Source organism: Rhinolophus ferrumequinum, chromosome 16, assembly GCF_004115265.2.
Source record: "Rhinolophus ferrumequinum isolate MPI-CBG mRhiFer1 chromosome 16, mRhiFer1_v1.p, whole genome shotgun sequence".
Taxonomy (NCBI): domain Eukaryota; kingdom Metazoa; phylum Chordata; class Mammalia; order Chiroptera; family Rhinolophidae; genus Rhinolophus; species Rhinolophus ferrumequinum.
In genome coordinates, this window is record NC_046299.1 from 48,051,571 (window position 1) to 48,078,954 (window position 27,384).

Sequence of the window (27,384 nt, forward strand, 5' to 3'; positions counted from 1 at the left end):
CTCAGCCGGGCTCCTTGGAGGATCCCAAAAGCTGGCTTTGCCAGCTTGTCAGAAAGCGGAGTGACGCCTGGCTCCATGACTTTGGCGGAAGGCAAAGAGGGCCCTCGGTGTGAATCCGGAGAAAGGGAGAGAAGTGAAGCCCCAGCTCCACTCCTCACCCCCTTCCTGCCTATAAATAACCCCAAGTGTCACTTCAAAGGGGACAGGGAGCGCGGGAGAGGGGCTCCTGGGCCGGTCGGGTTAGGCAGTGGGCCCTGCACACCACGCCCCTCACCCCGGGCGAGTTTGCATAAATAAACAAATCTAAGCCGTCGGCCCCGCTGGAGGTGGAGGAGGAGAGGAGAGGAGGAGGGAGGGGGCGGGAGAGATTAGTTTGGGAAGTAGCACGGATTGCTCATCCGATCCGTGCCGCCGCAGCTAGTGTGTCAAGTTACAGAGGCGCCGGAATCGGCCCCAGCGCTCCTCAGCGGTGGCCACGACCCACCTTTGCCCATGGGGCCCTCCATGTGCGCCCCTTCGCCCTGGGACTGAAACTGGCTCGCCCGGGAGACGCTTGACACCAAGAGGCACCGGCAGCGCAGAACCAACTCGAGGTCTCTGCAGATACTTGAAGGGAAAGACGGGGCGGAGAGAAGGAGAGCCGGCCAGATTCTCCTAACTTTCCCGGACTTGGAACGTTCTTCGAAGTAACTTTGTCTCACCTGGGCGTACCCCGATTGCGGCTGGTTGTGTTTTCTCGGCTTTCCCCGCTCCTGCTGCTGATTTTTCCATCCTCTTTGCCGGGAGCAAAGGAAAGGGACATTTTCCAGCGACACAACCCCTTTCACCCTGCCCCGCAGCTTGGCTCGCGCCTTTGGGCAGCGGCTCTCGCCTTTATTTATTCTATTTATTTATTTATTGGTTCTCAAGACGCGAGGGGATGGTAACAGAGCGCGCCCGCAAAGCGGCAGCCGCCGGTGCCCGCGGCCCTGGCGAGCTGGGCACACCCGGGACGGTGGCGCTGGCTGTGGCGCCGCCGGAGCGCTGCGCGCGGCTGCCGAGCCCGGGGTCCTGCGGGTTGCTGGCCCTGGCCCTCTGCTCGCTGACGCTCAGCCTGCTCGCCCACTTTCGGACTGCGGACCTGCAGGCCCGGGTGCTGCGCCTGGAAGCGGAGCGTGGGGAACAGCAAATGGAGCCGGCTATTTTGGGACGAGTCAACCAACTGCTGGACGAGGTCTGTGCTCTTTGTTGCTGGCTTTTATCCCTCCCCGCGGCGCCCCCTCGCGCAGCCTCCAAACTCTCCACCAGCCTGTGCCCGCGGGAGCTTGCTAGCGCGCCCCGGGACTCGCGCGAGTTGTCAGCGGGAGGTGTTGGGATCGGGGACGGATGCTGCCCTGGCAGGAACCCAGAGGACCCGAGCGGCTTGCGCGGGACCCCTCAGCTCCCGCCGGCGGCAGGCACTCACCGCGTCCCGCGCTGCGAGAGCTCTGGGCGCGCGGGGCAGGTGGAGGAAGGCATGGCTCTTGGAGGCGCGCGGAGACAGCCAAGCTCCAGGTCCCCCTCCCTGCGCCCCCGCCGAGGTGGTGTGAGTCGCCCAGCGCCCACGCAGCTGGACATGTGCCCTGCGGCCCGGGCCGAGGCTGGCTGAGCCCCCGCGGCCCTCCCCATCTATCCCTGGAGGATCAGTAGTGCCTGACTTTCATTGCCAACGTTCCTTTGGGGAGAGAAAGGGAGGGAGGGAAGAGGCCAGAGGGGCAGTACTTTCAGCAGGTGGTGTCCTGGTCCCTGCCCATTGCCTCAGACCTCTGCGGCCCAGGTGTGCATACTCTGTTCTTCCTAAACCGGGTTTCTTATTCCCTGACCCCCTGGAAGAGTCCCCCAACCTTTTGTGTCTGTGTGTTTTTCTGGGAAAAGGACTTTGAGCTTTATCGCGTTCCCAAAATGTTCTTGGACAGAAGTAGTGCCTCTTAGCCACCGCAATCTTGTGTGTACAAAAAAAGACCCATCCTCCCCAGGAAGGAGGGACGTGCAGTCTCATTGGTGCCACCAAAGAAAAGGCTGGGAAGTGAGAGCATGAGGCCTGGTGACTTATGGGAATCTGGACAGCACCGGGGATCCAGGGCCCAGATGAAGGAGAAGACCCCACAGGTGAAGGCTGCAGCAATCTGGGAAGAAGCAGGCCATGGAAGTTTTCCATGGGAAAAACTGGGAGAGGGCCTCTTAGTTAGAGGTGGTGTGGAGCAGTGAAGAGCAGGGTAATAGAGTCCGGCTGGCCTGGGTTTTATTCCCACTCTGCTACTTAGAAGCTGTGTAACCTGGGGCAAATACCCTGACCCCTCTGAGCTCGCAAAGTCGTGGTGATGATGGCAAGCATTAGAGCCCAGCTGTAACTGTCGTGGTATTATAGCCATTCTGGAATAACGCACCAGTTCCCTACAGCCAGGCCCTTCTGAGGTGCCCCTACCAGGCAAAAGCTGGTACCTGCCAAAGTGGTTCTCCAGGTTAGTCAAGGAGAGGGAGGTCACAGAGCCAGAGCAGAGGGTGGTCACAGGGCAAGTTTACGGCGTTAGCAGTGCGCCCATACCTTTTGCCATCAGCTCATTCCCATGCTCGGCCAGGCCATAGAGAATCCAGAGGCTTCTGTCAGGCTGCCACAGTCCCCTGGGCCTGGGGGCAGGGCGTGGGGTTGGGGGCAGGCTTTAGGCTCAGCCATGCAGGCAGGCAGCTTTTGTGGACTGGATGCGAGTGCACAGGGCCCTATGCAGTGGAGAGGTATGAGGGCCGTGAGGGCTCTCCCAGGTATCCCTGGGGCGCTGGTTGAGAAGGACAAGCATCGGACCCTGGGAGTTTCCCTCAGTTCCTCTCACCATCCTCTCCCCTTCCTGGCCCCTCCTGCTGGCCAGGGCGTGCCCCAGCCCTTTCCCAGATCCTGCTTCCTCTGCTTAAGACTTAGCCATGCCAAGTGTCATGTCAGGACCTTGAGGCTAACAGTGTTATGTGACGTGCTGATTCTTCCTCTCCAAACTGCAGCACTCGTTTACTCCCACTGACTTCTAGATCTCTCATCTGCACAGCATCTGAACTGACCAATTTCACAGATGGGGAAACTAAGGCCCAGAAAGGGTCAGTAGGTTACTCAGAATCTCATGGTGGGATCCAGGTCTAGAACCTAAGCCTCCTGACCCTACTCCCAGCGCTCTTCCTACTATGTCCTGCCTCCTTCCTTTGTCTGTTGTCATTCATTCGTTCATTTATTCATTCATTCAGCACGTGTTTCCTGAGAGCCAGCTATGTGTCAGGCAGTATGGACACACTTCTGGCCTCCTAAACTAACAGGCAAGTAGGACATAAAGAAGAAATGCGCAGTGACTGTGTCGTGTGAAAAATGCCACAATAATAGAAGCAGAGGAGGCCTGGGGACTATTAACATACAACATCCCTGATGGTGGTGGCTTCCTGGGAAAGTGGTTTTCAAGTGAAGAGCTTAAAGCGTGAATAAGAGTTTTCCAGGCAAAAGGGAATGCGTGTGGGGACCTTCTTCTTAGGGCAAAGGGAACAGCTTCTGGAGGCTAGAAGCCAGAGGGCGGGGTGTGCCGTGGGGAACTGAAGGGAATCCAAGACCCTGAAGTGCTGGGAGGGTGGAATGGGAAAGATACGGCTGGAGAGCCACAGGGGCGCTCTGGAAGAGTCTGAGGAGGGCAGTTATGTCCTTAGAATGGGAACTTAAGGCAGACCAGGGAGGCCGAACAACAAGCTAGTGCAGGCCAGAGGGGACTATGACCCGGCGGCTAGGGGTACAAGTGGGGCCAAAGAGGGGTGAATGGGAGTGGTGGCTGCAGTGGTGGGCCCTTAGGTGAGTCGCAAAGGGCATTGGAACCAGAAGGAGAGAGCTGTCCTGTGAGTTCCAGGGCTGGCTGGCCTGTGTGCAGATGGCCCTAGGGGCAGCTCCTGGGTGGGGCCTACAGGCCAGGGGCTCGTAAAGGGGCATTTTCAGGGCTGCGCTGTCTAATACGGTAACCACTGGTCACGTGTGACTCATATTTACCTAACAAAATGAGATAAAATTTAAAACTTAGTTCCTCAGTCACAATGGCCAGATTTCAACTGTGTGCTCAGTAAACACCTACCTTATAGCTAGTGGCTACTGGACAGCCAGGTAGAGATCGTACACATTGTCACAGAAAGTTCTATGGGACAGCACTCTGGCAGCAGCGAGATGCTGCTGGGCCAGCAAACGTGTCCCCAGAGCAACCTGAGGCCCTTCCTCTACCCTGGGCCTTTGCTCTCCGAGGTATATTCTCCCAGTTCAGAGCAAATGACACAGGTAAGGAACGGCTGAGACAGAGAAGCAAGAACTGGGACATGTGGAAACCCCTGGGAGAAAAGAAAATGCAGAGAAAAATAGTTTGGTTAAAGAACGATCCTATAAAATGGATGCGAACAGGTCCCTGCTCTCGAGGGCCACACGGCACCCCTATGGGAGCAAAGGGGTCCAGACCCAGGACTCCAGCTGGGCTTTGCCACCGCCCTCCTCGGCCTCAGGTTCCTCCTCTGTAAAAGCCAGGCCCCACCTCCCTCTTGGGGTGCTGTGAGACTCTCAGGAGATGGCCGTGGAAGAGTGCACTAAAAGGTGCCACCAGCAGAGACCATGCTCAGGATCACAGGGGTGCTTAGGGGGTGGGGGCCTCCCAGAGAGCGGGGCAGGCGATTCGTCCTGGGGCAGGTGGACCTGGGCCCTCCCTGAAGGCTGGAAGGAGGGCATTGGGTAGGGCGTCCCGGTGAAGCACACAGTCTGTGGAATGGCCTGGAGGCAGGAATCCAGGGCCCATGCATGCCACCCAGCCGGTGGGGAAAGCAGAGTGCAGGGGCACAGACTGTATGTGTGAGGCCGGAGGAACAGGGAGCTGGCAGGGAAGCGGGGCTGAGGGGATACAGTAGAAGAAGAGCATGAATGCGGCGAGCCGGGAGCAGATGTGAACAGAAGGCCCAGATCGGAGGGGCCAAACCACTGGGAGGGGAGGGTCAGAGCTGGGAGAGGAGGACGGGGCGTGGCGAGTGTGGCTTCCAGACCACAGCCCCCAACTCTTCCCCCATCAGCGCCTCTCTCCTGGTCTGGGACCCATAATGAGCCCTCCAGCTGCCGTTACTTGATGTGCTTGCTGGAAAGAGAGAAACTGGAATGTCCCAAATGGAGGAAATCAGATGTCACCTATGGCTGGGCAGAGGGTGTACAGTCAAAGAGGAGGGAGTGGAATTTAAAATAGCCAAATCCATTTGTAGGCCAAGGGGGAGCAAAGGGCGTCAGCAGCCACGTTCAAGGTGAATGTTGAGGGACCCCAGGCAGACTCCCTCAGCAGTAAATATACAACCATCGTAAGGGACTATCTCACATTTATAGGGTGGGTACGAGGGCCCTTTTACTGGGTCCTTTCCAGAGGAGTGTTTAGGGGAGAGATCAAAACAATGGCTGAGAGACTGGGGCTCTGGATAGGCTTCCCTAGGATTGAAATGCTGGGGTGACAACTGGACAGGATCTTAAAGGGAAACGTGTGTGTGGTGCAGGGTGTGGCCTCTGTGCACCTTCGTAAATGAACGGACCTTAGAGCCAGGTGCTCTCATATGCAGCCAAGATTCAACTGTGTCAGTCCTGAAACTACTCCTCGTTTCATGCAGTGAGCAAACGACTAATCTTGTGGGGAGGTAATAGAGGGAAGGTCCTCAGGGCCCCTCAAGTCCAGGGCCTTTAGCTACAGATGTGAAAACAGGTCCAAAGGCCGCCCAAGCAGGTATCAGAGGAGCCAGGGGTAGGATGCCTGTCTCCAGCCAGCATCTCTCCTCCACAGCACACCTTCTTCTTTCCAGACAAGAGTTAATTGTCCGGCTAAGTGGTGACAAAGACATGGCAACGTGTGTGCTCAATGCGCCATTCCCTGGCCCTCAGCAGACATTGCTAATCAATCGCAGCACACTTTCCCCTGGAGCTTACATACAACCTCAGACACCGTTTCAACACAGTGTGCCAGGAAGTTACCACTAACTAGTAAGAGTTGATGTTCAAGATAAAGAGCCATTTCATGATTCTAATTAATTTTTTTTTAAAAAAATACAGAGCAATATTTACTATAGATAAAGCCAGGGAGAGTTTCTAAAGTTTCACAGCTTCTCCAAGGCTTAAACTAGCTGGTAGCTCCAAACCACACTGAGGACCTCATTCAGTAGCCCCAGAAGATGGTGAGAAAAAGACAAAGCATCTGAAACAAAATGCCATATGTCTTAAGCGTATATCACAATTGGACACTCAGAAAGATGCTATTTTCCTTTATTCCTAAGCATTCTTGCCCCAGTGCCATCTGGAAAGCGTTCCCAAACCACCCCACCCCAAAATGGGCTCTCTCCCTGCTCTGACATCCTGTAGAACTTCCTAGCCATGCCAAACACCTAACGCAGAGATGGAAAATAGATACGGCCCGTGCTGACTTCTCTTATCTCAGAACCACGGCACCCGTGACTAACTGCTTAACATTCCCCAGTGACCCTAGTAGGCCTCAGAATCCTTCTCAACACAGGCCGCCACTCCCAGTCCGTTAGAGTCCATGCCCAAGATAAAATCCCTCGGCCATCCATGGCTCAGCCTCAAACACACTGTGTGCTGTGCCCTCCTCTCTATTGCCTTGAAATGTCTCGTCTCTCCACCTGATCACACACGACCCGATGGCAGGAATAGGCCTCACTGGTCTCAGGGTCCCTTACTGGGTCTAGTCCGGGACTTTGCACGTAGTAGGCAGCGCTCACCAATTAGTTGCTGGTTTACGGTCCCCCTGCTGGAGGCTAGTAAAGCCATCTCAGTCAGCCGTCCTCCCCATGCCTCTACCCCCAGACCCAGCTGTATGCTCAGCATTTGCCGGGGTGAGGGGTGGGGGGGGGGTGCTGCAGGTGGATGTTTCTCAGCCACCAGCAGAGGGTGGAAGGATTAACTACTAAGTCAGGGCTGCATCTGTGGGCCTGGCTGGGAGAGTGGGGCTGGCTCCGTGTGATGTGTTCCCACCCGGCCAGAGTGGCTGGGAGCACCCATCCCCTCCCATCCCCCATTTCCAAGGCTCAGGAGCTTCACCTCACCGGCCCAGGCTGCCTAGCATGTGTTGGTAAATTGGGCAAGTCCACAGCAGTGGGTATCCCATGGACCTCTGCCACTCACTAATGGTGTGACCTGAGCCTCTGTGTCCTGATCTGAAACGTGGGCATGAGCACATCCTCCGCAGGCTTGTTGCAGGATTCAATGTAATCATTCAGGGGAATAGCACCTGTAATCACTACCACCTCCCTCATCAGCGGAGGAGATAAGATGGGGCTGAGCCATGTCCACAAGTTTTGTTAGTAGCTAATATTTGCTGAGCACTGTCCAAAGACCTCTACCTCCATCAATTCATTTAATTCTCACAATCATCCTCTGAAATGGTTGTATTTTTACTATTCCCCTCTTACAGAAGAGAAAATGGATGCCCAGAGAAGTTAAGTAACTTTCTCAAGGTCACACAGCTAATACATAGCAGAGCCAGGCCTCAAACCCAGGCAGTCTGGCTCCAGAGCTCCAGAGCTGGCATTCTGAGCCGCTGGCATATACCAGCTGTGTCAGGTACCATACCCCACTAAGTCAGCTGTGGCAGGTTCCAACGGCCAGGGATCGGGGGCCTGGATAGTGTGGTTTGGCTCCTATAAAAGTGGCATTTACTGAACTGACTTAGCATCAGGCCCACAATGCCATCTTTGTTGTAAGGATGACATTTGTTACATCAGGCCCTTAGGGGAGCCTGTGTCCAGCCTTGGCTTCCAGAATGCCTGGGCTTCCTGGGAGGGATGGGTTGGTTCTTGCCTCTTAGACACTTGTCCTCTAGGAAGCTTAGCACCAAGTTCACTGCACGTCATAGTGTAGTCCTTTGGGCATAGGTTTTTGTGTAAGCCGCATTCCCGTTATGTTTTATCACCCTTCCCCGCCTTTTCTTTTGCCGTCTTACTTCCTGCTGCTTTACTATATAATGTGTGTCTGTCTGTCTGTCTGTCTGTGCAGCTGCCTGACTGTCCCCTTCTGGAGCAAGATGGAGCTAAAAGTTCTACAGGAACTAAACTTTTTAAAGTTACTCTTCCCTCTTTCTCTTCATATCTGCACACCCTCAAAAGCCTGCTCTGGACTGGTGACAGGCTGGCCGCATTAGTGTCACCCGGCCGCTTTAAAGCACACCAAGGCTGACACCCCTCCCCAAAGCCCTGTGTGAATCCTGGTGGGGAGGGTCTGACCTTGGGGTATTTAACAAGCTGCATGGCTGGCAGTCCCTGTGACAGGCAGAGAACCCATCTGTGTCCCTGTGCCTGGAATATCCTGTGCAATTTAACCCGGACCCCTCCCCTGGATCCCAAGTAGTGCCTGAGGGGCTGATGGTGACAATAATGGGGTCACAGTGAGATGTCAGTGAAAGTCTTACCATGCGTTGTGCAGTTTGAAAGGCTGAGAGGTTTAAAGAAGAGTTAGCAGTAGCTTTTGGCGGGGGAGGGTTGGTTTTGATTTTTTGGTTGCTGTTGTTGTTTTCAACAAATAAAGTCAACTGAGGGTTGGCCATCCAGGAGAAAGGAAATTTTAGGAGAAGCCTCAAGAATCCTTCTCCCACTTCTTTTGGTTGGATTCTTCCCCTCCCAGAAGCAGCTTGTTGAGTCCTCAGTAAGTAAAGGAAGTCAGCAGACTCCTACCAGGGAAAACTGAGGGAGGGGCTGGAAGGGCCTGGGAGGGCCGGGGCAGGCTGGGTCCCTCTGGGTTTAGTCTGGGCTGCTAGCAGGCCCCAGCAGCTCCACAATGACACTCATGCTGTCCCACCCGTATGCCACATGCCCTGGGTGAGAGCTTCCCAGAAGAAAACTCTCTGTGGCTGAAAGGGTGGGCTGGGGTTGCTGGCAGCAGGGGCTCCTCTGGGCCTTCAAAGGGTGAGGGCAAGCCCAGCACAAAGGGGCGGAACTGCCTGCCCGAGAGGCTGGGCACAGCTTTCCAGCGGGATCCTGGTCCTGTCTCCCCTCCTGGAGGCTATTGTGGGTTTTCCAGAAGACGCCTCCATGGCTGGAGTCTGTGCCTTCTGTTCAGCACCCTTTCCTCTCCTCTCCACCCTGCTGCCCCCAGCCTCACTAGCCTCTGCGAGGCCTGTAGTCCAGTCGTGGCCTTTTTTTAGCTCAGGTATTTCCCACTGCTGCAGGTTCTCCCTGCCCACCCCCCCCCTGTCCCCCCCCCGCGGGGCGTTTCTCTCCTACCTGTTCTGTAAGTTGCAACTAGGAGGTCTTGCTGCCCCGTGAGGACACATCTTTGCCAATTCCCAAAAGGCGGTCACAGGGCCTGGGACTTTACACTTGCAGTCCCCTGTTAAGCGGCAGATGTCCCGTGACAGTGCCTTTTAGGTCATCACTTTGAGATTTTCTGCATCGGGTCATGCTCTGACAAGGTGGCCTGTGGGGCAGGACAGAAAGGGTGACTTCTGGGAGCAGGGATGAAGAAAGAGGGCTGATTAAAGGGGCATTAGCTGGGGCTCTTCCAGGAACAGCCTGAGTCCACTTCCCCGTGAGCTGGCCTTGAGGCTTCCTGGGGGTAGGTCCGCCTGTGGGCCTGCCCCCTGCAGCCTCTCTCCACTCCATCGAATCGGAGCGTTGAAGGAAGGGAGTTAGGCGCTGTACCAGGAATCCTCCACAACTTCCCTGGTTCTCGGGCTTACACACCCTCAGTGACAGGGAGCTCATTACTTTACGAGGCTGATGTGTTTGGACTGTAATGTCGTGTGTGTTCTTCATCTGGTCAGAGCTCCAGACCCCTCTCCAAACCTAACATCCCACCCCTCCAGTGTGTCTTAAAAGCACCTCAAACTCAATGTGTCTAAACTGAGCCGGGAGTGCAGCTGTCCCCAGAACGCTTTCATCGGTGACTACACTGGCCTCCAGCTGCACCCCTCCCCACCCTACTGACCGCACCTTCTCAGTCTCCCCCAGATCTGCCTTCTGTCCATCACTGCCTGCCCTTCCCCACTCAAGCTACCCTGGGGTCTCCTGGGCACAGCGGGAGCCTCCTAACTCGTCTGCTTTTATTCATCCTACCCTGTCATCATCTACATGGCAGCCAGGACGATCTTTTAAAAACTCTCAATATGACGGCCACATTCCCCTGATTGTAAGTCTTCAGTGACGTCTTGTTGCTCTCAGGCCAGAGACTAAATTTCTTACTATGGTCTATGCGGCCACCAGGGCCTGACCCTTGCCACCCTCTTCAGCCTCGTGTCTCACCTCCCCTTACTTTCAGAATCCAGCTGCATGGCCGTGCACTGTCATGGCTAAGAACTCAGACTCTGGAGCCAGGTTGCTGTGTCAGCCTGGCTGTGTGACGCTGGGTGAGTAGTTTAACTTCTCGGTGCTTTGCGTTGCCCCTCTGTAAAATGGGGGTGATGGAGGATCTCCTTCTTACGAGTATTGTTTTGGGGATTAAACAAGTTAACGTAAGTGCTTTGAGCAGTGCCTGGCACGCCAGTAATATGTATGATGATAATTGCGATCGTCTGAAGGAGACAAGCCCCGGCCCCGCCGTCACAGGCATACACAGAGCGGGACGTGGGCGCCGAGCCAGGCTTCCTGGTTCAAATCCAGCCTCTGTCCTTCTTGGCTGTGTGCCATCATGCAAGTTCATTCACCTTTTCCCTCGTTCCGTTTCCTCCTTCATGACTGGGTTGCCGTGAGTGCTGAATAAATTAATATAGGCAAGCCCCCTGCCTGGTTCACAAGAAGCACACTATGTGTCATATCTAACCTGTTCCTCTGTTGTTGCTGCCCATGCTCAGCTCGCAGCCCCGCGGTCACTTCCCCGCGATGAGCCAGCCTCGTTCAGGCCACAGAACAGGCTCTCAGCACCGCGCCCCTGCCAGCCATACCTCTGATGACAGGGGTTGCTTCACGTTGATGTGTCATTGGTAGACTCTTATGTGCCCTCCCTAGAGAGTGAGCTCCATGAGGGCAGCGTGAGGATCTGCTTTGCTCAGACATGTGTCCACGACACTGTGTATGGCTCTGGCACCTATAAATGCTCCATACCCATTTGTGGAAGGGAGGGCAGGAGAGAAGAGGCGCCCGACTTCCAGTCCACACGCTCACTTCTAGCACCTCCTGTTCTGTACAGGGGGCCCCCGCTTCATCCCGTAGATGGTCGCAGAGCCCCTAAAAGCCTTACGGTCCTAGGCGCCGTGCTAACCCAGCTCCCAGCCACATCCACATAATTCCAGGGCCCGGCCCCTTGACTCCCCTGAGGCAGTGAGCGGCAGGGCCTCGGGTTAGCTGCAAGGAAGGACTTCCTCCTGTGAAGGCTGGAAAGCTCATACAGGGGCATGTACCTCCTTCCCTCACTTTTTCTGATCTGTAGAGCCTGGGGCCACCTCTGTCTGTGGTTCTGGGCAAACAGGGAGCAGTGGCAGCCGTGGCATCCGGCGGACCCTCAGGCCCCTGTTTCTTGGCCCTGGAAGTCTGTGATCAGGCGCCAAATCCAATGTACAAAGAGAGCTGTGGAGGGAGGGGGTCGGCAGTTCTTCAGGCGGCCCCGTCGCATCCCCTCCGGGTTCCCGGCACACAGGCCGCCAAACAGACGGGGCAAGTCCAGTTCTGATGGGTGTGGGTTGAGTGTCTAGATTTCCTCCGCTTTGATTTCGCCCTGCTGAGCTGCCTGGGCCCCGGGGCATGCACCCACACAAGGGCCTGCTGCCTTCACAAACCCCGTTTGGAGGCTGCCCTCTCCTGCAGCCCTGGGATTAGGCCCACAGAGCCAGTCCTGCGCGGCCCAGGTCCTGCCTCTGTGCCTTTCATCCTCACCCGAATGCCCTCCCGCCCTCCTCTCCTTCCACCCAAATTCTGCCGAAGCCCAGCCTGTGTCCTCCTGGGTACATAGGGATGGGTCCTAGGGGACAGACCTAAAAGTGAGTAATTCAATTCAAGTGTGAATCAGAGACACCAGACTGGGCCCTGCCCTCTAAGGTGGGCTCCGTCTCCAACAGGGCACTCGTCCAGGAGCAGTTGTGGCTCAGGGTGATGAAAAGGACTCTAGCAGATGGGATCAAGCACCGCTCTGCCAGACCTTGTAATCAGACGCTGATGCAAGGGCCAGAGCTCTGCCCAGTGTGGCCATTTCGATGGGCAACTCCTTCTTTCAACTTGTGGTTCTCAGGGTCAAAAGTCAGGGTTGCAGGCAGGACCCTCACTCACCCTCCTTCTTGCGGGAAGAGGGGGTCTGAGTTTCCCCAGAGGGGGAGGGCGGGATGGCAGGAAACTTGACCACATGTCCACATGCCTGCGGCAGTGCATGAGGCCAGGCCAGCCTCACCAGAGCAGGTGGAAGGAGGCAGGCCTGGCACCAGCTCAAGAGAGAAGTGGCCTTCACCTGGCCACTAAGAAAAACAAGCTGGCACCGCAGGTGCCCACACTTCTTCACATCTAGACACCTTTATTCGTTTTCTGATCTCCTCTCATTTTTCCCTCCAGCTGACAGATATGTAATACTATCCCCAGTGTATGGATGATGAAGCTGAGATCCAGAGAGGTTATATCTCTTGCTTAATACGTACTAGTTAGTAAGATAGCCGGAGCTAGACCTCGAGGTCCCGGCACCCCCCAATGTAGCTCGAGCCATATCAACATTGCCAAGCTCTGCATGCGGTGGCTACTCACGGAGTTTGGGATCTGTGCTACCCCAAAATAGACTTCCACTGCAGCCTCCAAGGGCAGGTGGGTTCTCACGGGAGTCATGCACTAATAATATAAAAAAATGAATTATTAATGACATTTCCACCTCAAGCACTTAGCACAGTGCCTGGTATATACTGCTCAATATGTAGGGCTATTATTTTTAAGGTTAACTCATTTAATAATTCCGCCTGGTGCTTCATGGTTTCCAGGCACTTTCCACAGCAGCACTTAGGAGGCTGGCAGTCTGGGGGCTGTGATATCCCCATTCTGCAGCTTCCTCCAGAGGGGAGATGCCAGGTTCAAGGTCACGGCCATGGAGTCCAGAGCTCACCTGGGCTCTGCGTCTGGGCTTCCTCCCCCCACCCCATGACCTGGCCCCACCCACATGTTACAAAGGCCCAGGTTGAGCCTGAGCCCTTTAAGAGCCCGGGTGCTGAGCATGGGAGGGAGTGGCCCCTAAACCCAAGGCCTGGCCAGAGCTGCATTCTTTGGGGGGAGTGAGTAGCCGCTTGGCATTTTCCCTTTGATACTGATACGGGCATTTTAATAGCTGCAATGATCAGGCGGGTGATGTTTCAGCTCTGGCCACGTGGGGCATTCCAGGAGGCCCTGGCTGCCAGGAGGGGCAAAGCAGGAAGGCTGCTCCGTCCAGGATGGCTGGGGGTCCACCCCGGGGCCTCAGAAAGTCTGCCACCTGCCCCTGAGCCTCAGCCTGGAGACTTCTTACCATGGGTCTCAAACTCAGATACCCAAGGGGGCCAGGCTGGTGGCCTGAGTAGGTGAAGCTGGCCAGTGGGAGGGTACGGTGGCAGCCACCACTCAGTACCACCGATTGTTACCATGGCCTAGTGTTGCCAGATCCTCCCATGGTACAAGAGAGACTGGAAATCCAGACCTTTAGGTGAAATCTCCTGTTTTGTAAGCAACCAATATTTATGGAGCACCTGCCCTATGCTAGGCCACGTTCTAGGCGCTGGGGACATGGCAGTGAATAAAACAGACCAAAATATCCATGTCTTTGTGGAACTTACTTTCCAGTGGTGGGGAGAGACGGTAAGCAAGATAAATAAGGGAACAACGACAACAAAATCCTAAGGAGAAAATAAAACACGGAGGAGGGATAGTAAGTATATTAAGGAAAGGCATCCGGGGCAAAGAAGACCTCACTGAGCATGAGCCAGTGGTTAGCTAGAGTGAGAACAGCCCAGACAGGGAGGGCAGCGAGTGCAAAGGTCCTGGGGTAGGAGGAAGGTGATCCTGACTGCCGTGGTGAGTGGTCTGTAGGACAAGGGCAGAGGCAGGGGGTCCGTCAGAAGGTTATCACAGACATTAGCCCAGAGATGATGAGTCTGGGACCAGGGGGTAGTGACAGGAGTGGTGAGAAGGGGTCAGATCCTGGATATGGCTGAAGGTAGAAAACAAGAATTTCTGACTGAATGGATATGGAGTGAGAAAGAAAGAGCCATCCGTGGTCAGGCTGGTTTGGAGCAACCGGCAAAATGGAGTTGCCATTAACTGCTGAGGCAGGCAGTGGGAGGGGCAGGCCTGGGGAGAGGGGACAGAATATGAGGAGCTATTCTGGCAGGCTAATTTTGGGATGCCTATCAATGGAGATGTCAACTAGACAGCTGGATAAATGTGTCTGCAGTTCTGCAGGAAGGTCCGGGTTCAAGGTGCAAAGAGCTGGCCGTCACCACATACAGATGGCGTCGAAGCCATAAGACGGGTGAAATCCCCAAGGAGCCAGTGCACAGAGAAATGAAGTAAGACTGGGCTCTGTGGCCCTTCAACACTGTGATGTTAAATAAATAAGAAGGATCCAGCAGAGGAGACGGAGAAGGAGCGCATCGTGGTAGCGGGGAAGCTGGAGAGTGGCATCCTGGGAGCGGAGTAAAGAAAGTGGGTCAAGGAGGAGGAGGAGCAAGCAAATGAGTGACAGGCTGAGATATGGCGGAGGACCACCCCCTGGACTTAGCCACGCAGACGCAGACGAGGTCATCGGTGACCCGGTGACCCGTGACCGCTTAGGTGGAGGAAGGGTAAGAGGTGATAGGGCCAGGTGAGCAGGAGGAGACACCCTCCATCAGGGACTTTATCTAGGAAAAAAGCTTCGTCAAAAGAGGATTTTTCTTTCCTTTTTTCCCCATGAGAGGGACGACAGCATGTTTGCAGAATGACTTATATATCAGGAGTGGGCAAAGGACAACTCAATCCCACATGAAGCCTGTTTTCATAAATATGCTTTTTATGAGAGCACAGCCACGCTTGTTTTGTTTCCAAGCTGTCTATGGCTGCGTTTCGCCTAGACGGTAGACTTGAGTGGTTGTGACAGAGATCGTATGGCTCACAGGGCCTAAAATATTTACTAGCTGTCCCGCTACAGAAAACATTTGCTGACCCCTGGTGTAAGTGATTCAGTCCAGGGGAGGAAATGGATGATGCAGATGGGAGGGGGACGTGCTGCCCGGTGTCCCCGAGGAAGCCGGAGGGGGACGACCTGGTGTGCAGACGGGAGGTTGGCTGGATCTGGGAGCACAAATGGAGCACCCGAGAGAAGGGAGAGTGTGCCTGCACCGATGCAGACCATCAGGAAGGTATGTGTGGTGGTGGAAGGCCTTTTCTTCCTGCTTCTGTTTTTCTCAAAGTGATCAGGTGACAGTGACCTTGGGGACAGTGACCTTGGGGGCAGGGTGTTGCGTTGGGGAGAGAAGATGTGAGAACTCCTAGGACAGGGAGACGAAGGCGCCAGGGAAACACAGTATGCTTGCCGGGCTTTCATCTGAGATAACGATCGTGTATTCAAATGAGGGTGGTGCTTTCTCGGGCTTCGCTCCTTCTGCTGGGGTGCCCATGTGGGGTACGCGGAAACGTTCCATCTGCCAGGTTTGTGGCTTGGTCAAGAGAATGGGCTGAAGGGGAGGGCATCATGGCAGCCCAGGGTGTAGCCAGGAGAGGGATTAAAATCATTGACCACAGAATTTGAGCTGGGCAAGGACGGAATTGAAATGTGGCAGGCGAGCGACAATGAAAAGGTGGAACGACTCATGGACTGAAGGTCTTGCAGTCTGGAAGGATCCCTGGGGTGGAGGAGTTAGAAGGAGTGAGCTGGAAATCAGGGTCAGTGGGTGGGGTGGGAGCCCAGACTCTGGAAGGGTTGAGATGTTGTGATTTAATGCAGGATGTTGGGATTTAATACTTTTCCAAAATAAACACTGGGCGGGCTAAGAAAACACACACCCACACCCTGAATTTAGCCAGTTTTTCTATCCCGGGCCTCTCTGCTGAGCTCCGGGGCCACAAGGACCCCTGCCCACCTGGACTCCTCCCCAAGGACAACCCTGAAACTCAGCTTGTCCCTAGCCAAACCTGTCATCTTCCCACAAGCCTGCTTTCACCGCCATCCTGTCCCCCTGGGAGCATGGTGGCTGCCCATGGCAGAACCTGGTCCCTACCCCCCTCCTACCAAGTCCGTCCCGCGCCCCGTCCGTTCTTCCTTCTGCGTGTCCTTCTCATTGTCTGCTTCTCCCCATCACGCTGCTGTGCTGTAGCCCAGACCACCAGTGTCTCTCAGTTGGATTGATGCCTATGACAGCCTCCAGAGAGGAACTTCAGCCTCCAGCCTTCTCTCTGTCCCGCTCATCGTCTCCAGGGACCCAGCCGTGCTTGGCATCTTGCTGTTGTTGAATGAGTGACAGCCCTCACATTTTCAACCTGTAGCCGAACGCTGCCAACTCAGGGCTCGTATACAACCCAAATGTCACCCCGTGCCTCCTCTGCGTCAAACCTCTGAATGGCTCCACCAGGCTAGACCCTTTCCCTGGCACACAGTCCCCCGTCTCTCACTCCACATTCAAAGTCCGCAGTCACCTGGACATATCTCAACACACGTCTCCCACATGAAGCTCAAACTCCTTTGCTGATGGCAGCTGTCTTGTTCTCTGCTTCGCACAGTCTCACAATTAGGAAGAGCTCCCTATACATTGGGTCAACTGAACGAAAGTATTGAACTTGAAGGTGGAGGACCTGGACTTTAAGCCTCTGTGTGGCTTACTTATTCAATGCAACTTTCATTCCCTCGCTGAGTTTGTCACTGATTATAAAATGGGCTGACTTTTGGCCTGCGGCCGTGAGGGTCAGGGGAAGCCTTAGGAAATGTGAAAGTCACTTCCAGGTCTGTCTTAGGTTGGCTTCCTAAGGACACAGCTCTGAGGTGGAGGTTTGTGAGAAGGAGGCTTAGTGGGATTGACATGGGAGGAGGTGAGGGAAGCGTGTTGGGCAGAGGGAGGTCCCATGGGAACTCTGCAGCTGGGCTGGCCCTCAGCGTCCTCCTGAATTGAGGTGAAGCGGTTGAGTCTTTGAACCATGTCTTTCATCGGATAGGGGTTGCTTTGGGGAGGGAGTGGGCGTGACCCTGGAGGAGGCCACTCCTTTCCGCTGAGGGCAGGCCCTGGACCCGCACAGACGGACGGCCTTCAGCAGCCCCACGCAGGTAGCTAAGGATGAATGACCTGATCCTGAGCAGGAGGCTGGGTGGCACAGCACAGCGTCCTCACCAGCGCTGGAGCTTGATGGCCGTCAGTAGCCATGGGAACTTCAGGGATCAGTGTAGTTATAAATTCAGTCTGTCAGCGCCCTACTGATCAGCCTTGGTACCACGTTCCTGTCCGTCCTTCCTGCCCAAGTCGCTCCAACCACACTGCCCTCTTTCCTCTTCCTCAAATGCTTCATGCACAGTCCTGTCTCAGCACCTTCCCTTCAGCTGGTCCCTCTGCCTGGAACACGCGTCCCCCAGATCTGTGCACAACTCATTTCCTTGCTGCATCAGCTCTTTGCGCACATGTCCCCTCTACAGTGAGACCTTCCCTCACCCCCAAGTTTAAAACGTTCTCTTCCATCCCTTACCCTGTTTTATTTTTCTCTACAACACTCGTCACTGCCTGAATTATACGTTCATTTGTTTCTCTATGAATTGTCTGTTTCCTCCACTGGAAGGTGAGCCTCATGAGGGCAGGGGACCTGTCTGCCTTGGGGGGTATTCTTCATCTCCGGGGCCCAGCCTCTGCTTGGCACCTTGCTGTGGTTGAATGTGTGACAACCCTAATGGTTGCAACCTATAGCCAAAATGCTGCCAACTCAGCTGGCCTTGGCTGTCACTCAGTGACTGGCTCTGTCACTTAGCAGCCTTGTGTTACGTACCTACTGCGGTCCAGGAACAGCCACAGTGCCTTAAGAGCCCAAGGTTATTGGTGGGAAAGGAAGGACAAGAGGTACAGTCCCTCACGGGAAAGTGGTATTGGTTAGCTAGGTTCCGAGTTGGGCATCACGGGGACTTTCCCCAGACTTTGTCCTAAGAGGCCATTTGTTTGCCCAGTGACCATTCTGTGCCCACCTGTGACCTAGCCTCAACATCCGTCCGCCTAACATTTGTGCGCCAGCTTCCCTTTCTGAGTGAAGGTCTCCCCTTTGGGACATTCCTCCCTTCCTCCTCCTCCTGTCTGCTTTGACCTTCTGCGCTCAGACCTCCTATCCTGTGTGCTGCTGTGCTCCCTCTTCCAGGAGCACGTATACACACCTTTCTCCAGCAGGATGGAGTGGCCTTTGCGTTAAAACGCCTGAGTTCTCATCCCACATCCACCACATATTGGCTGTGTGGCCTTCCACAACTTACTCAGCCTCTCTGAGCCTCCATTTCCTTACGTGAAAAAATGAGGTCACTATGAAACTAACCTTGGAGTTAGATTGTGAAAAATAGATGTGATTGTATAAAAGTACCCAGCTCAGGGCCAGTACAGAGTAGGGCTTAGCAGACATTTTTAGTTTGATGTGAATCCTCATGAAGCTTTCCTGACCTGCCCAGCCCGCCACCAAACTAGAGGCGACAACCCATCCTACCACACCTCCCACGCAGCTTTCTTTACCTCCCTCGTGGCCCTTCCTAAGTGGCAGAACCACACAGTAGACAAATGCTGGAGAAATGCTGATGGAGGGCCAGCTGGCACCCTAACCGGTGTACACGTCAGGGAGGCTGGAGATCATCAATCACTACCAGCCACGGTACAGGCCCCACCGGGCCAGACCTTCTAGTTTTTCAAGAGAAATTAGAAACGCAGATTTGCAGGAGAAATCAGCCTCTACAAAATATTGGCAACAAATACAATGTAAAACAAATAAGTAACTGTGGGAACAAAATAAAATACGTCGTCGAAGGGCCAATGTGGCTTCTGACTGTTGTAGTAGCTTCAGAGAGGGGGCTTCAGATCCCAGCCTTACTCCACCCTCGACCTTGGCCAGGATAGTCTCCTCTCTGTACTTCCTCCCCTGTGGCCTGAGTGCAACAATAGCTAACATGTCTTGAGCTCCCCCTGGGTGTCGGGCATTTTCCTTTCTATGCATCAGCCTTTTCGATCATCTCAGGAACCCAGGGAGGCAGGGACTGTGATCAACTTAGAGTCCACGAAGTGTGTATGAACCCAGGAAGGCTGGCCCAGAGGCGTGCGTGTTAACCTCTGTGCGAGTGTAGCCCAGGCCCCAGGCTGCCTGTGGGCACTGAGGCACGAGGGGCACTGCCCTTGGCAGAGTGGGTATGCCAGTGCTGGTGCTGACAGGCGCGCCCTGGTCCGTTCACCACACGGAAGTGCATCTCCTCAGGGCAGGAGGTGTCCCAGTCTGCTTGTTGCCACCTCTTTGGGGCCTTCCAGATGGGCTCCATGATGGGCAAGCTGGGGAGGAAGAGGTTTGGCGGAGGGGCAGAGGGCCTGCCTAGCTCCCTACGCCCACTCCTGCCCGTGTCTGGCTCTGTGGGGACAGCAGAACGGAAGTCACTGTTTCTACCCCGGGATCCAACTGGAGCCCAGAACGAGTCAGGAAACGAAGAGCAGAGAGCCAAGTAAAGCAGGTCGTTGTACCCACGCGGGTGCAGAGCAGGAAGCCCACAGCTGGTTTTTAGGGTCCTGTGCTTGGGGTTAAGAGCATTCTGAAGACATCAGATACTGAGATTACCTAGATGGGACCCCTGTCTGCTTCTTATCACCCAGCTGTCTGGTGGCCAGTCTTTGATCCAGGAACAGTCCTCCCGCCAGCCCCCAAGCAGCCCCTCTCCCCCAGCCCGCAGACGGTTTCCAGGGCTTGGCCTTTACAATTCTCAGTGACTCCTCTCCTCTGTTTCCTTGTGCAGAAATGGAAGCTCCACTCTCGCAGGCGCCGGGAGGCCCCAAAGACGTCTCCAGGATGTCACTGCCCTCCAGGTAAGGAGCCCGGCAAATGGGTGATTAGGACAGGCACGCACACCAGACACCCTGTCAGTGGGTGTGCTCTGGCCACACCCTGCTCAGAGCGTCCCATTGAAAGATGGGAATCTTTCATTTCCATCTACTCGTTGATTGGCCCACTCATCCCCTATCCGTCATTCATTCATTCAAGCATTCATTCATTCATAAATTCATCCATGGGTCTTCACGGTATGCACCACATGGTGAAATTAGATAAGTTCATGGGTGTGGTCACAGTTTGCCAATTCTGAAGTGTTGTGCAGAGTTGAAGAGACGATAAGCCCAGGAGGGCTGGGACCCCGCTCGTCATGGTCATTATTGTGCCTCTAGCTCCTGACACATAGTAGGTATGCAAGAGTGTGGTTACCAGAGTGAATGAATTACCCCATACTTGTAACACTTGACTGCCCTCGCTCAGTGGCGTAGGGTGCTGCATGTTCAGTGTGTAGTATCTAGGCTACCCCCACAAACACACAGTTACACACGGTCGCAAGGTGAGGTGGTGTCACAAAGTTAACCAGTCCCCTCTGGATTCAGATTCTGCTTCTGTCATTGACTAACCCTGTGTGGGCACCTCACCTCCGAGAATGCCTCTTCGAGGGCTCTTGCCTCTGTATCACTCAGCCTGCCTCTCTTCTGGGTCTGTTCCTCTAGTCAGAGCTGTGCCTGGGGGCCTGTTGTGCTGGGTGCCTGTTGTGCTGGGTGCCTGTTGTGCTGGGTGCCTGTTGCGCTGGGTGCCGTGCTGCGTGTTGGGTTCAACTGCATTGTCCATAGTTAATAATAATGATAAGTTATTATTCATGAGGACTTTTCTAGTTTGTTGACCAGTATTATTAAGCCATGAGAATGACAGATGAGCAAGTTTCCCTGTTCCCATGGTAACTGGAATGGGCTGTACTTTGTGGGGGGGGGGGGGGGGTGAAGAAGGAAGCTCCAAAACAGGGTTGAGGGAGACAAGGTGATACGTCCGAGTAACTGCAGAGGGCTTTGCCCTGCTCTGGGCCTCTGCCAGCTCAGAGTGTGGTCCCTCGATACCTGCTGTGGGCAGGTGGCATTGGCAGGATACCAACTGGGCTCTCTGGCAGGCCCTCCATGGACACAGTGGCTGAGGTGCCCCAGTGGCCCTCACCCAAAGGCCCCCGCCAGGGAAAAGAGGCCACCAGATGTTGAATATATGGGAAATGGAGGGACTGCTCTTGCCGGAGCGTGAGCAGGCTGAGGTGGGAGTCACAGTTCAGGGGTGCTACCACGGAAGATGGTTGAGACCGTGACAAGACTCAGCTGGCACCAGTCGGAAGAGGGTCGCCTGGGTTAATCAAAAGGGTGTCCAGAAGCCCTGGGAAGCTCTCTCCCTCTTTCAGGGCCCAGAAGATTGAGCCCTGGGATCTGAGCAAGCTTTTGGGAAAAGAATGCCAGGATTAATGAGATGAAATGAAGCAAGGTGGAGAGGCGGGGCCTGGGCAGGGCGACGTGGCATCAAGGTTTCTGGGGCGGCCCCCATTTCAAGGAATCGTGTCTGTTGTCCCCATGACTCTTGGTCAATTGCAATCGTTTTTTTGCTCAAAGTATAAAATGCTGGTGAAGGGCAGGAGATTTGGAGTCAAGAAAGATGAAGGTTTGGATTCGAGCTCTGACGCTTACCAGCTGTGTGGCCTGCAGAGAATTATTTAACCTCTCTCTGCCTCGGTTGCCTTGTGTGAAACCATGGTGATAACACTCACCTGGCAGGTTTGGGGGAGAGATTCAGTGAGACCGTTGTGGAGTCACTTCTCCTGACTCCCAGTAAGTGCAATTATTATGATTTTCCCCTCCATTCCTCTTGCACTTTAAAGATGCACAGAAATCCTCGTCAAGCACCATGTCCTGGTGTCGGGGGCAGTGTGGGCTGCACATTTATGGCAAGGCAGAGGGCTGCCCTTCTCTCTTCCCTGCCAGATTGGGCTTCCCCTGTCCTGCCAGCCATCAGAGTGGGTACCTAACCAATAGGTATCAGTTTTGTGCTAGGGAGAGTCTGGCTGTGGGGGTCTTGGGAGGCCGGGAGCTGGGGAGGATGTGGCAGGAGGGAGGAAGAATCCGGAAGAGGGCTTCATCTCTCCTCACCTTCTGGCGAGTCTGTGTGAGACCCAGGGCTCTCAGAGGGGGAGGAGACAGCTGTGAAGCAGAATGAGCAGCTGGGGGTGGGGTGGGGGGAGGAGCACGGTGGGGAGGAGGGATGGAGCAGGGAGAAGGAAGGGCTTGACACAGGTCCTCTGTGAGGGACACCAGCAGGAATTAAATTGACCAGGAGATGGGAAGAGACAGCGCAGGGGCCCCTGGCAGGGGTGTCCAGGTCAGAGGTCCCCCAAAGTATTGATTGGAGCCAGGTGGGTAACACCAGGACATTTTAAAGAGGAGACCCCACATTGAGGCAACATAGGAAGGAGACTAAGTGCTTCCCCAGCTTTTTGGAGTTGACAGAGAAGGGCTGTCCAGAAGCATCTCAGACAATGGAAGCGCGGAGTGAAGGCGTCTGCTGGGATAGGCTAGGTAGGTCCTGCTCCGGGCCTGGACCTGCCCCCTCTGCGCACACCGAGGCTTCTCACCCCGTCGTAAGGTTGCTTCCTCACACGGAAGTCTGTTGCCCATGGAGTTCCCAAGCTCTTATGAGTCATCGCCGTTACTGCCACTGCCCCTAACTGAGCACCTACTATGTGCTGAGCACTTCACATTGATGGATGATTTCCTCCAGGACGCTGGCAACAGGCAGAGTGGGGCTCTGACATTGGGAAAGGCTTGCAATCTTCAAACTCCTGGGTAAAACACCACTGTCCTTCTCGCATCTAAATCATGCATCTCCGATTGTTTCCTTAGGGTCAGAGTTTATGAACCGCTTTTCAGCTCCTGATACTTGCAGAAGGAATTAGACAATTGTAAAGTGCCAATACAAAGGAAAAGCATTATTCCCAGTTGTCTTGCCAGCACCTAGTCTTGTGCCCCACACATAGTAGATGCTCAATGGATGTTCCGTGACTGATCATCAAGAATCATTCCTGAGTGATTGGATTCTTTCTCGTGTTCTCCATCTCCCCTCCGGTTGGTTTCTGATCCCTCCCTGCCCCCAAGACTGCTCTGAGTCTTGCCTGATGCTGAAGTCACCGCTGTTGGGACACAGCAAATAAACACACGCTCTTCCTGCCCACTGTGGCCTCTGAGATTGAAGCCTCGCGCCCCAAACCCGTGCCTGCCCTCAGTTTGCCTCTGTGGCTGGCTGGGCCGAGGTGGGCGTCCTGTGGTGGGTGTGTTCTTCCTTGTGGCAGCCTTGGGCCCTGGGTGGCATCCAGAGGGCTTGGGACACATAATCGTGGGCAGAAAACCCACCTCCTTCCCTTCCTACTCTGACCTCGCCAGCATCCTCCCAGGATCCTCCCTGTCCCAAAATAACCAAGTACTGGCTGGGATCTGGCTGCATCCTGCTTCTGGGCTGCGTGCACTGTTCGCCAGAGGAGTGATGGGCCTGCAGGCCTGGCAGGGAAGGCCAAAGGTCAGGCTTCATTAGGAGGGTCACGAGGACCAGAAGTTCAGAGGAATAGGTGTGGGCCTCTTACAAAGCCTACGGCCTGGTGGGACAGGAGAAGGGCCCTGGGAACAGACACACAGACCACGGGACTTCTTAGGCCGCTTGGAAAGAACACAAAAATCAGGGCAACTCTCCCATTCTCGGTTCCTGTTCTTAGTAACAAATGAAGAGCAGGACAATGTAGGCTCCATCAGCAAGGAAACAGCTCCTTCAGGCCCGCCACGCTGGGGCTGGGTGGGGCTGGCAGCCTGAGGGATTAGGTGCATGGCTGCGCACTCGGAGGGCGCCGGCCCCAGGCTCGCTGCTGCAGCAGGTCACTCCCTGTCTGGCCTCATCGCTAAGGGGAGGAGTAGGCTGGAGTCATGCACTGACGTCATGCACTAAGCTAAGAAGTTGGACTGCAGTAGTGGAAACAAGGTGGTGATATGGTCAGGCCGTGCCTTGGTGTCGTAGCCAGCTCTGTAGAGCGGATGAATGAGGGGGCACAAGTGGCTTTCAGCCAGGCTGGTGGGAGAGGCCGTGGCCATACTCTGGTCTTGGCTATGCTGATGAGAGGTGCGTCTGTTGTGCTGGGGAGCCCAGAGGAGCCTGGGCGCCAGCAAAACTTCACTGAGGTGTGTGGGAAGGACCAAGGAAGCAGATGGCGGGGGCATATAGTTAGGATATAGACCAAGTTGCCACCATAACAACAGAGCCCGGACTCCAACAAGGTGAGGTGGTCTTTTCCTTAGCAGGCCAGAGGACAGTGGTCCAGGGCTGGCAGGGTAGCCCTGCCATCGTCATCAGGTGGCTTCCATCTCTGGACTCCTTCGTCCTCACCGTCCCCTGGCCAGCATGAAAGGGGAAAGTGCCCAGGGGATTGTATGCCGAAACCCTTAAGGGCAAAACTTGAAGAAAAACAACCTGCCATGTATCACTTCTGCTCATATCCCATTGGCCAGGATAGTCACGTGGCTAACCCCAGGTCCAAGGGAGGCCAGGCAGTGTTTTTCGCTGGGTGGCCATATGCTTCGCTACAGCTTTATTACTATGAGAAGTGGGAGAACAGATTCAAAGGAACAACTAGCCGTCTGCATAGAGCGCATTCCAGGCTGAGGCACTGGCAAGGACAAAGGCTCTGAGAGTGAGAAAAAGGCAGGCCTGTTTGGGAATGGCAGGCATTTGAAGGAAGCTGGAGTGCAGAAGCAGGATGGGAAATCAGGGCGGAAAAAGACAGCAAAGGGACAGGCTGAGGAGTTCCAGCTCTCTCCTTTCGCAAAACGCAAAGGGTTTTCATCCTGAGGGTGGTTGATTAGTAATGACTGCCTGGAGGGCTATGCTGAATCAGATTCTGAGGCGGCATCCAAGTGCAGCAGATGTGGTCATCGCTTAATGATGTCTGCCATAGGTGCCCCAGCAGTCGTCAGCAATGTATGGGCCCTGGCTTTGTTACCCCACAAGAGCTACTGTGGCACCAGAGAAGGTTTGGGGAGGAGGGATGGGAGCTGATCCGATTTGTATTCTGGCAGTAACTAGCAGTGGTGCGGACGATGGCTTGGAGGGGAGAGAAGCCCCTTCCAGAAACAAAAGCCTGTGATTCTATGAACAAGGTTCAATTTTCTCACATGTTGCCCTTTATGCTCAGGTTGGAGCTGCCTGGCTGTTTTCCATAGGTGGTGAGAACTGGCGTCCACGTGTCCTGAAACCCTTTCTTTGTCTAGCCTAGCCCTGGCACCAGATTTCACCCCCAACAGCTGTATGGTATTTACATGCGCAGGGCCTGTGGCCAGAGCTTCTGTCCCCAACTGGGCTGCAGCAGAGCAGACCCATAGCCTGCCACCCCTTGTTTGTGGTTCTCCTCATTTCAGACTGGGCTAACCCAGAAAAGGGAGAATGCAGAACACCCCCAATAGCTGTATGGTATTTACATGCGCAGGGCCTGTGGCCAGAGCTTCTGTCCCCAACTGGGCTGCAGCAGAGCAGACCCACAGCCTGCCACCCCTTGTTTGTGGTTCTCCTCATTTCAGACTCGGCTAACCCAGAAAAGGGAGAATGCAGAACACCGTGTCCCTGGGAGCCATTAATAAAGAAAAGGGTTGCAGAGATGGTGGTTGTTTTAGGGGGAACATTTCAACGAAAGAAATGCTGTTTTCGGGTACCTGAGAAATTCTGCTTTACACGCAAATAAGTGTTGGGTTCATTCTGAGTCATTCCTGGCTATTCCTTAAAGCGCGTCCGCCCTGAGGGCCAGCCTGGGAAGAGACCCTCCTGTTCAATTCAGACTCTTCCTGGCTCTGTTTCAGCCAGAGGGATGGGCTTCATGTGCTGTATCCGCTTCAGGCCCCCTCTTGCACCCCGACCTCCTCCTCCTGACTTTGGAGTCCTGTCTCCTGGCCCATCTGACCTTCCCGACACCAGGTTCAGCCTGTCGTGGCAGCATCAGCGCCTGCTTCTCTCACCCATGCGCTCCAACGCTTGCTGGGTCCTGTCAATTCCACTCCTCTGCTCAAAACCATCCCTGGCTCCCTAGTGCTCGTATACACCCCACTTAAAGAGAGACAGGCCCCTCTGTCTCTAGCCTGGTCCCACTGTGTTGTACTCCTTTGCTTTCAGTACAATTGGGCGAATCACCTGCCCTAGAGTCTCAGCTGTGCACATCTGCTCATCCTGTTTTGATATCTTTACTTTGTTTACTCTTTCTGCCTGATGAAGTCTTGACCCCGCCAGGCCTGCTACTACGTCCCTGCAGCGCTTCCCATCCTTCTCTCCTAATATAGCCTTTTCCATTAGTGGTGCTGTTTGGTTACGACGTTAACCTAATGCCTGGTGTGTGGTGCTCAATGTATAATCCAGGCAAAACCACCTGCTGGGACAAGTAATTTGTCTTCAAATGAGCAGTGAGAACAGACCAAAATGTATATACCTGTGAAGGTTTCTCCTTAGCCACGATCATAAACCATTTGCTTTCACTTCCAGAGGCGCTTGACAGCAAAATTCAGTGTGAGGCTGTTACACAGAGAGGAGCTTTTGTGGGTTTTCAGCCGGGGAGGACCTTCCCCACCTACATACTGCCCTGGGCAGGCTCCTTGACGTTGTCTCCTCCTGGATGTGTCTCAGGCCACCTGTCCTTAAAGGGCACACGGTTGAAGCCAGTGTCTTTCTCCCACACCGGGCCCTTTGGCAGCATCGCCCACCTGGCAGAATGATGCCATCACCACGCAGGTCCTGCACTGGGGCTACAACTGGGCGTCGCCTGGATGCCGCCTTTTCCCTCACATCCCATCGATCACGGAGCCCCACTGACCTCACTTCACTGATTCCCTCCAGCTCCACACTGCCCCTCTTGTTCAGGCTGCTGCCATCTCGACCTTATTCACCGCAGTAGCCCCTAGCTGGCATCCCACAATCCCTTCTTCACCCAGGAGCCAGAAGGATCTTTTAAAACTGAATACATAACCTTAGTTAAAGCACGTTAGCACTTTTCATCACCCTCAGGATAAAGGTCTGAATCCCTAATGTGGCCTTCCGCCCCCTCAGCCCTCCTCTTCCGCCAGCTATTATCCCTTCTGCAAAGTGACGCCTGTGATGCCCCGGTGACACCTTTGGGGTGGCCACCGCATTTGGAGCAGAGAGGCTGCAGGGGAAGGGAGCCATGGCCGAACCAGAGCTGGAATTCTGTGCTTTAGAAATCAGACAGCCAGTCAATAAATCGTGGACCCTGGACTCCAAATGTAGGCACTCCAGTGGCCTCTGTGGCCCAATTTTGGGCAACTAGCTTGCCCCAGAAGGAGCACTGGCAGTTACCTCGGAGAGGGCCCTGAACATAAGGATGCCTGCAGTCCTCGTGGAGCAGTGTGGGGA

At 54.7% G+C, this 27,384-nt stretch overlaps 1 protein-coding gene across 1 annotated transcript; it reads left to right on the forward strand.

The window, feature by feature from the left end:
- The first annotated feature begins 375 nt into the window (after window positions 1–375).
- Window positions 376–26,826, forward strand: LOC117035864 (collagen alpha-1(XIII) chain-like). Its single transcript, XM_033129974.1, has 3 exons — window positions 376–1,213; window positions 19,895–19,964; window positions 26,708–26,826. The coding sequence occupies exons 1-3, from the start codon at window positions 920–922 to the stop codon at window positions 26,824–26,826; spliced, it is 483 nt and encodes a 160-aa protein (XP_032985865.1). The 5' UTR covers window positions 376–919.
- The last annotated feature ends 558 nt before the right edge of the window (window positions 26,827–27,384 follow it).

Coding starts and splice junctions, on each gene's coding strand:
- LOC117035864 (XM_033129974.1), top strand. CDS start 920: ATGGTAACAGAGCGCGCCCGCAAAGCGGCAGCCGCCGGTGCCCGCGGC. Junction 1,214..19,894: donor TCAACCAACTGCTGGACGAG/GTCTGTGCTCTT, acceptor TTCCTTGTGCAG/AAATGGAAGCTCCACTCTCG. Junction 19,965..26,707: donor AGGATGTCACTGCCCTCCAG/GTAAGGAGCCCG, acceptor GCCCTTTGGCAG/CATCGCCCACCTGGCAGAAT.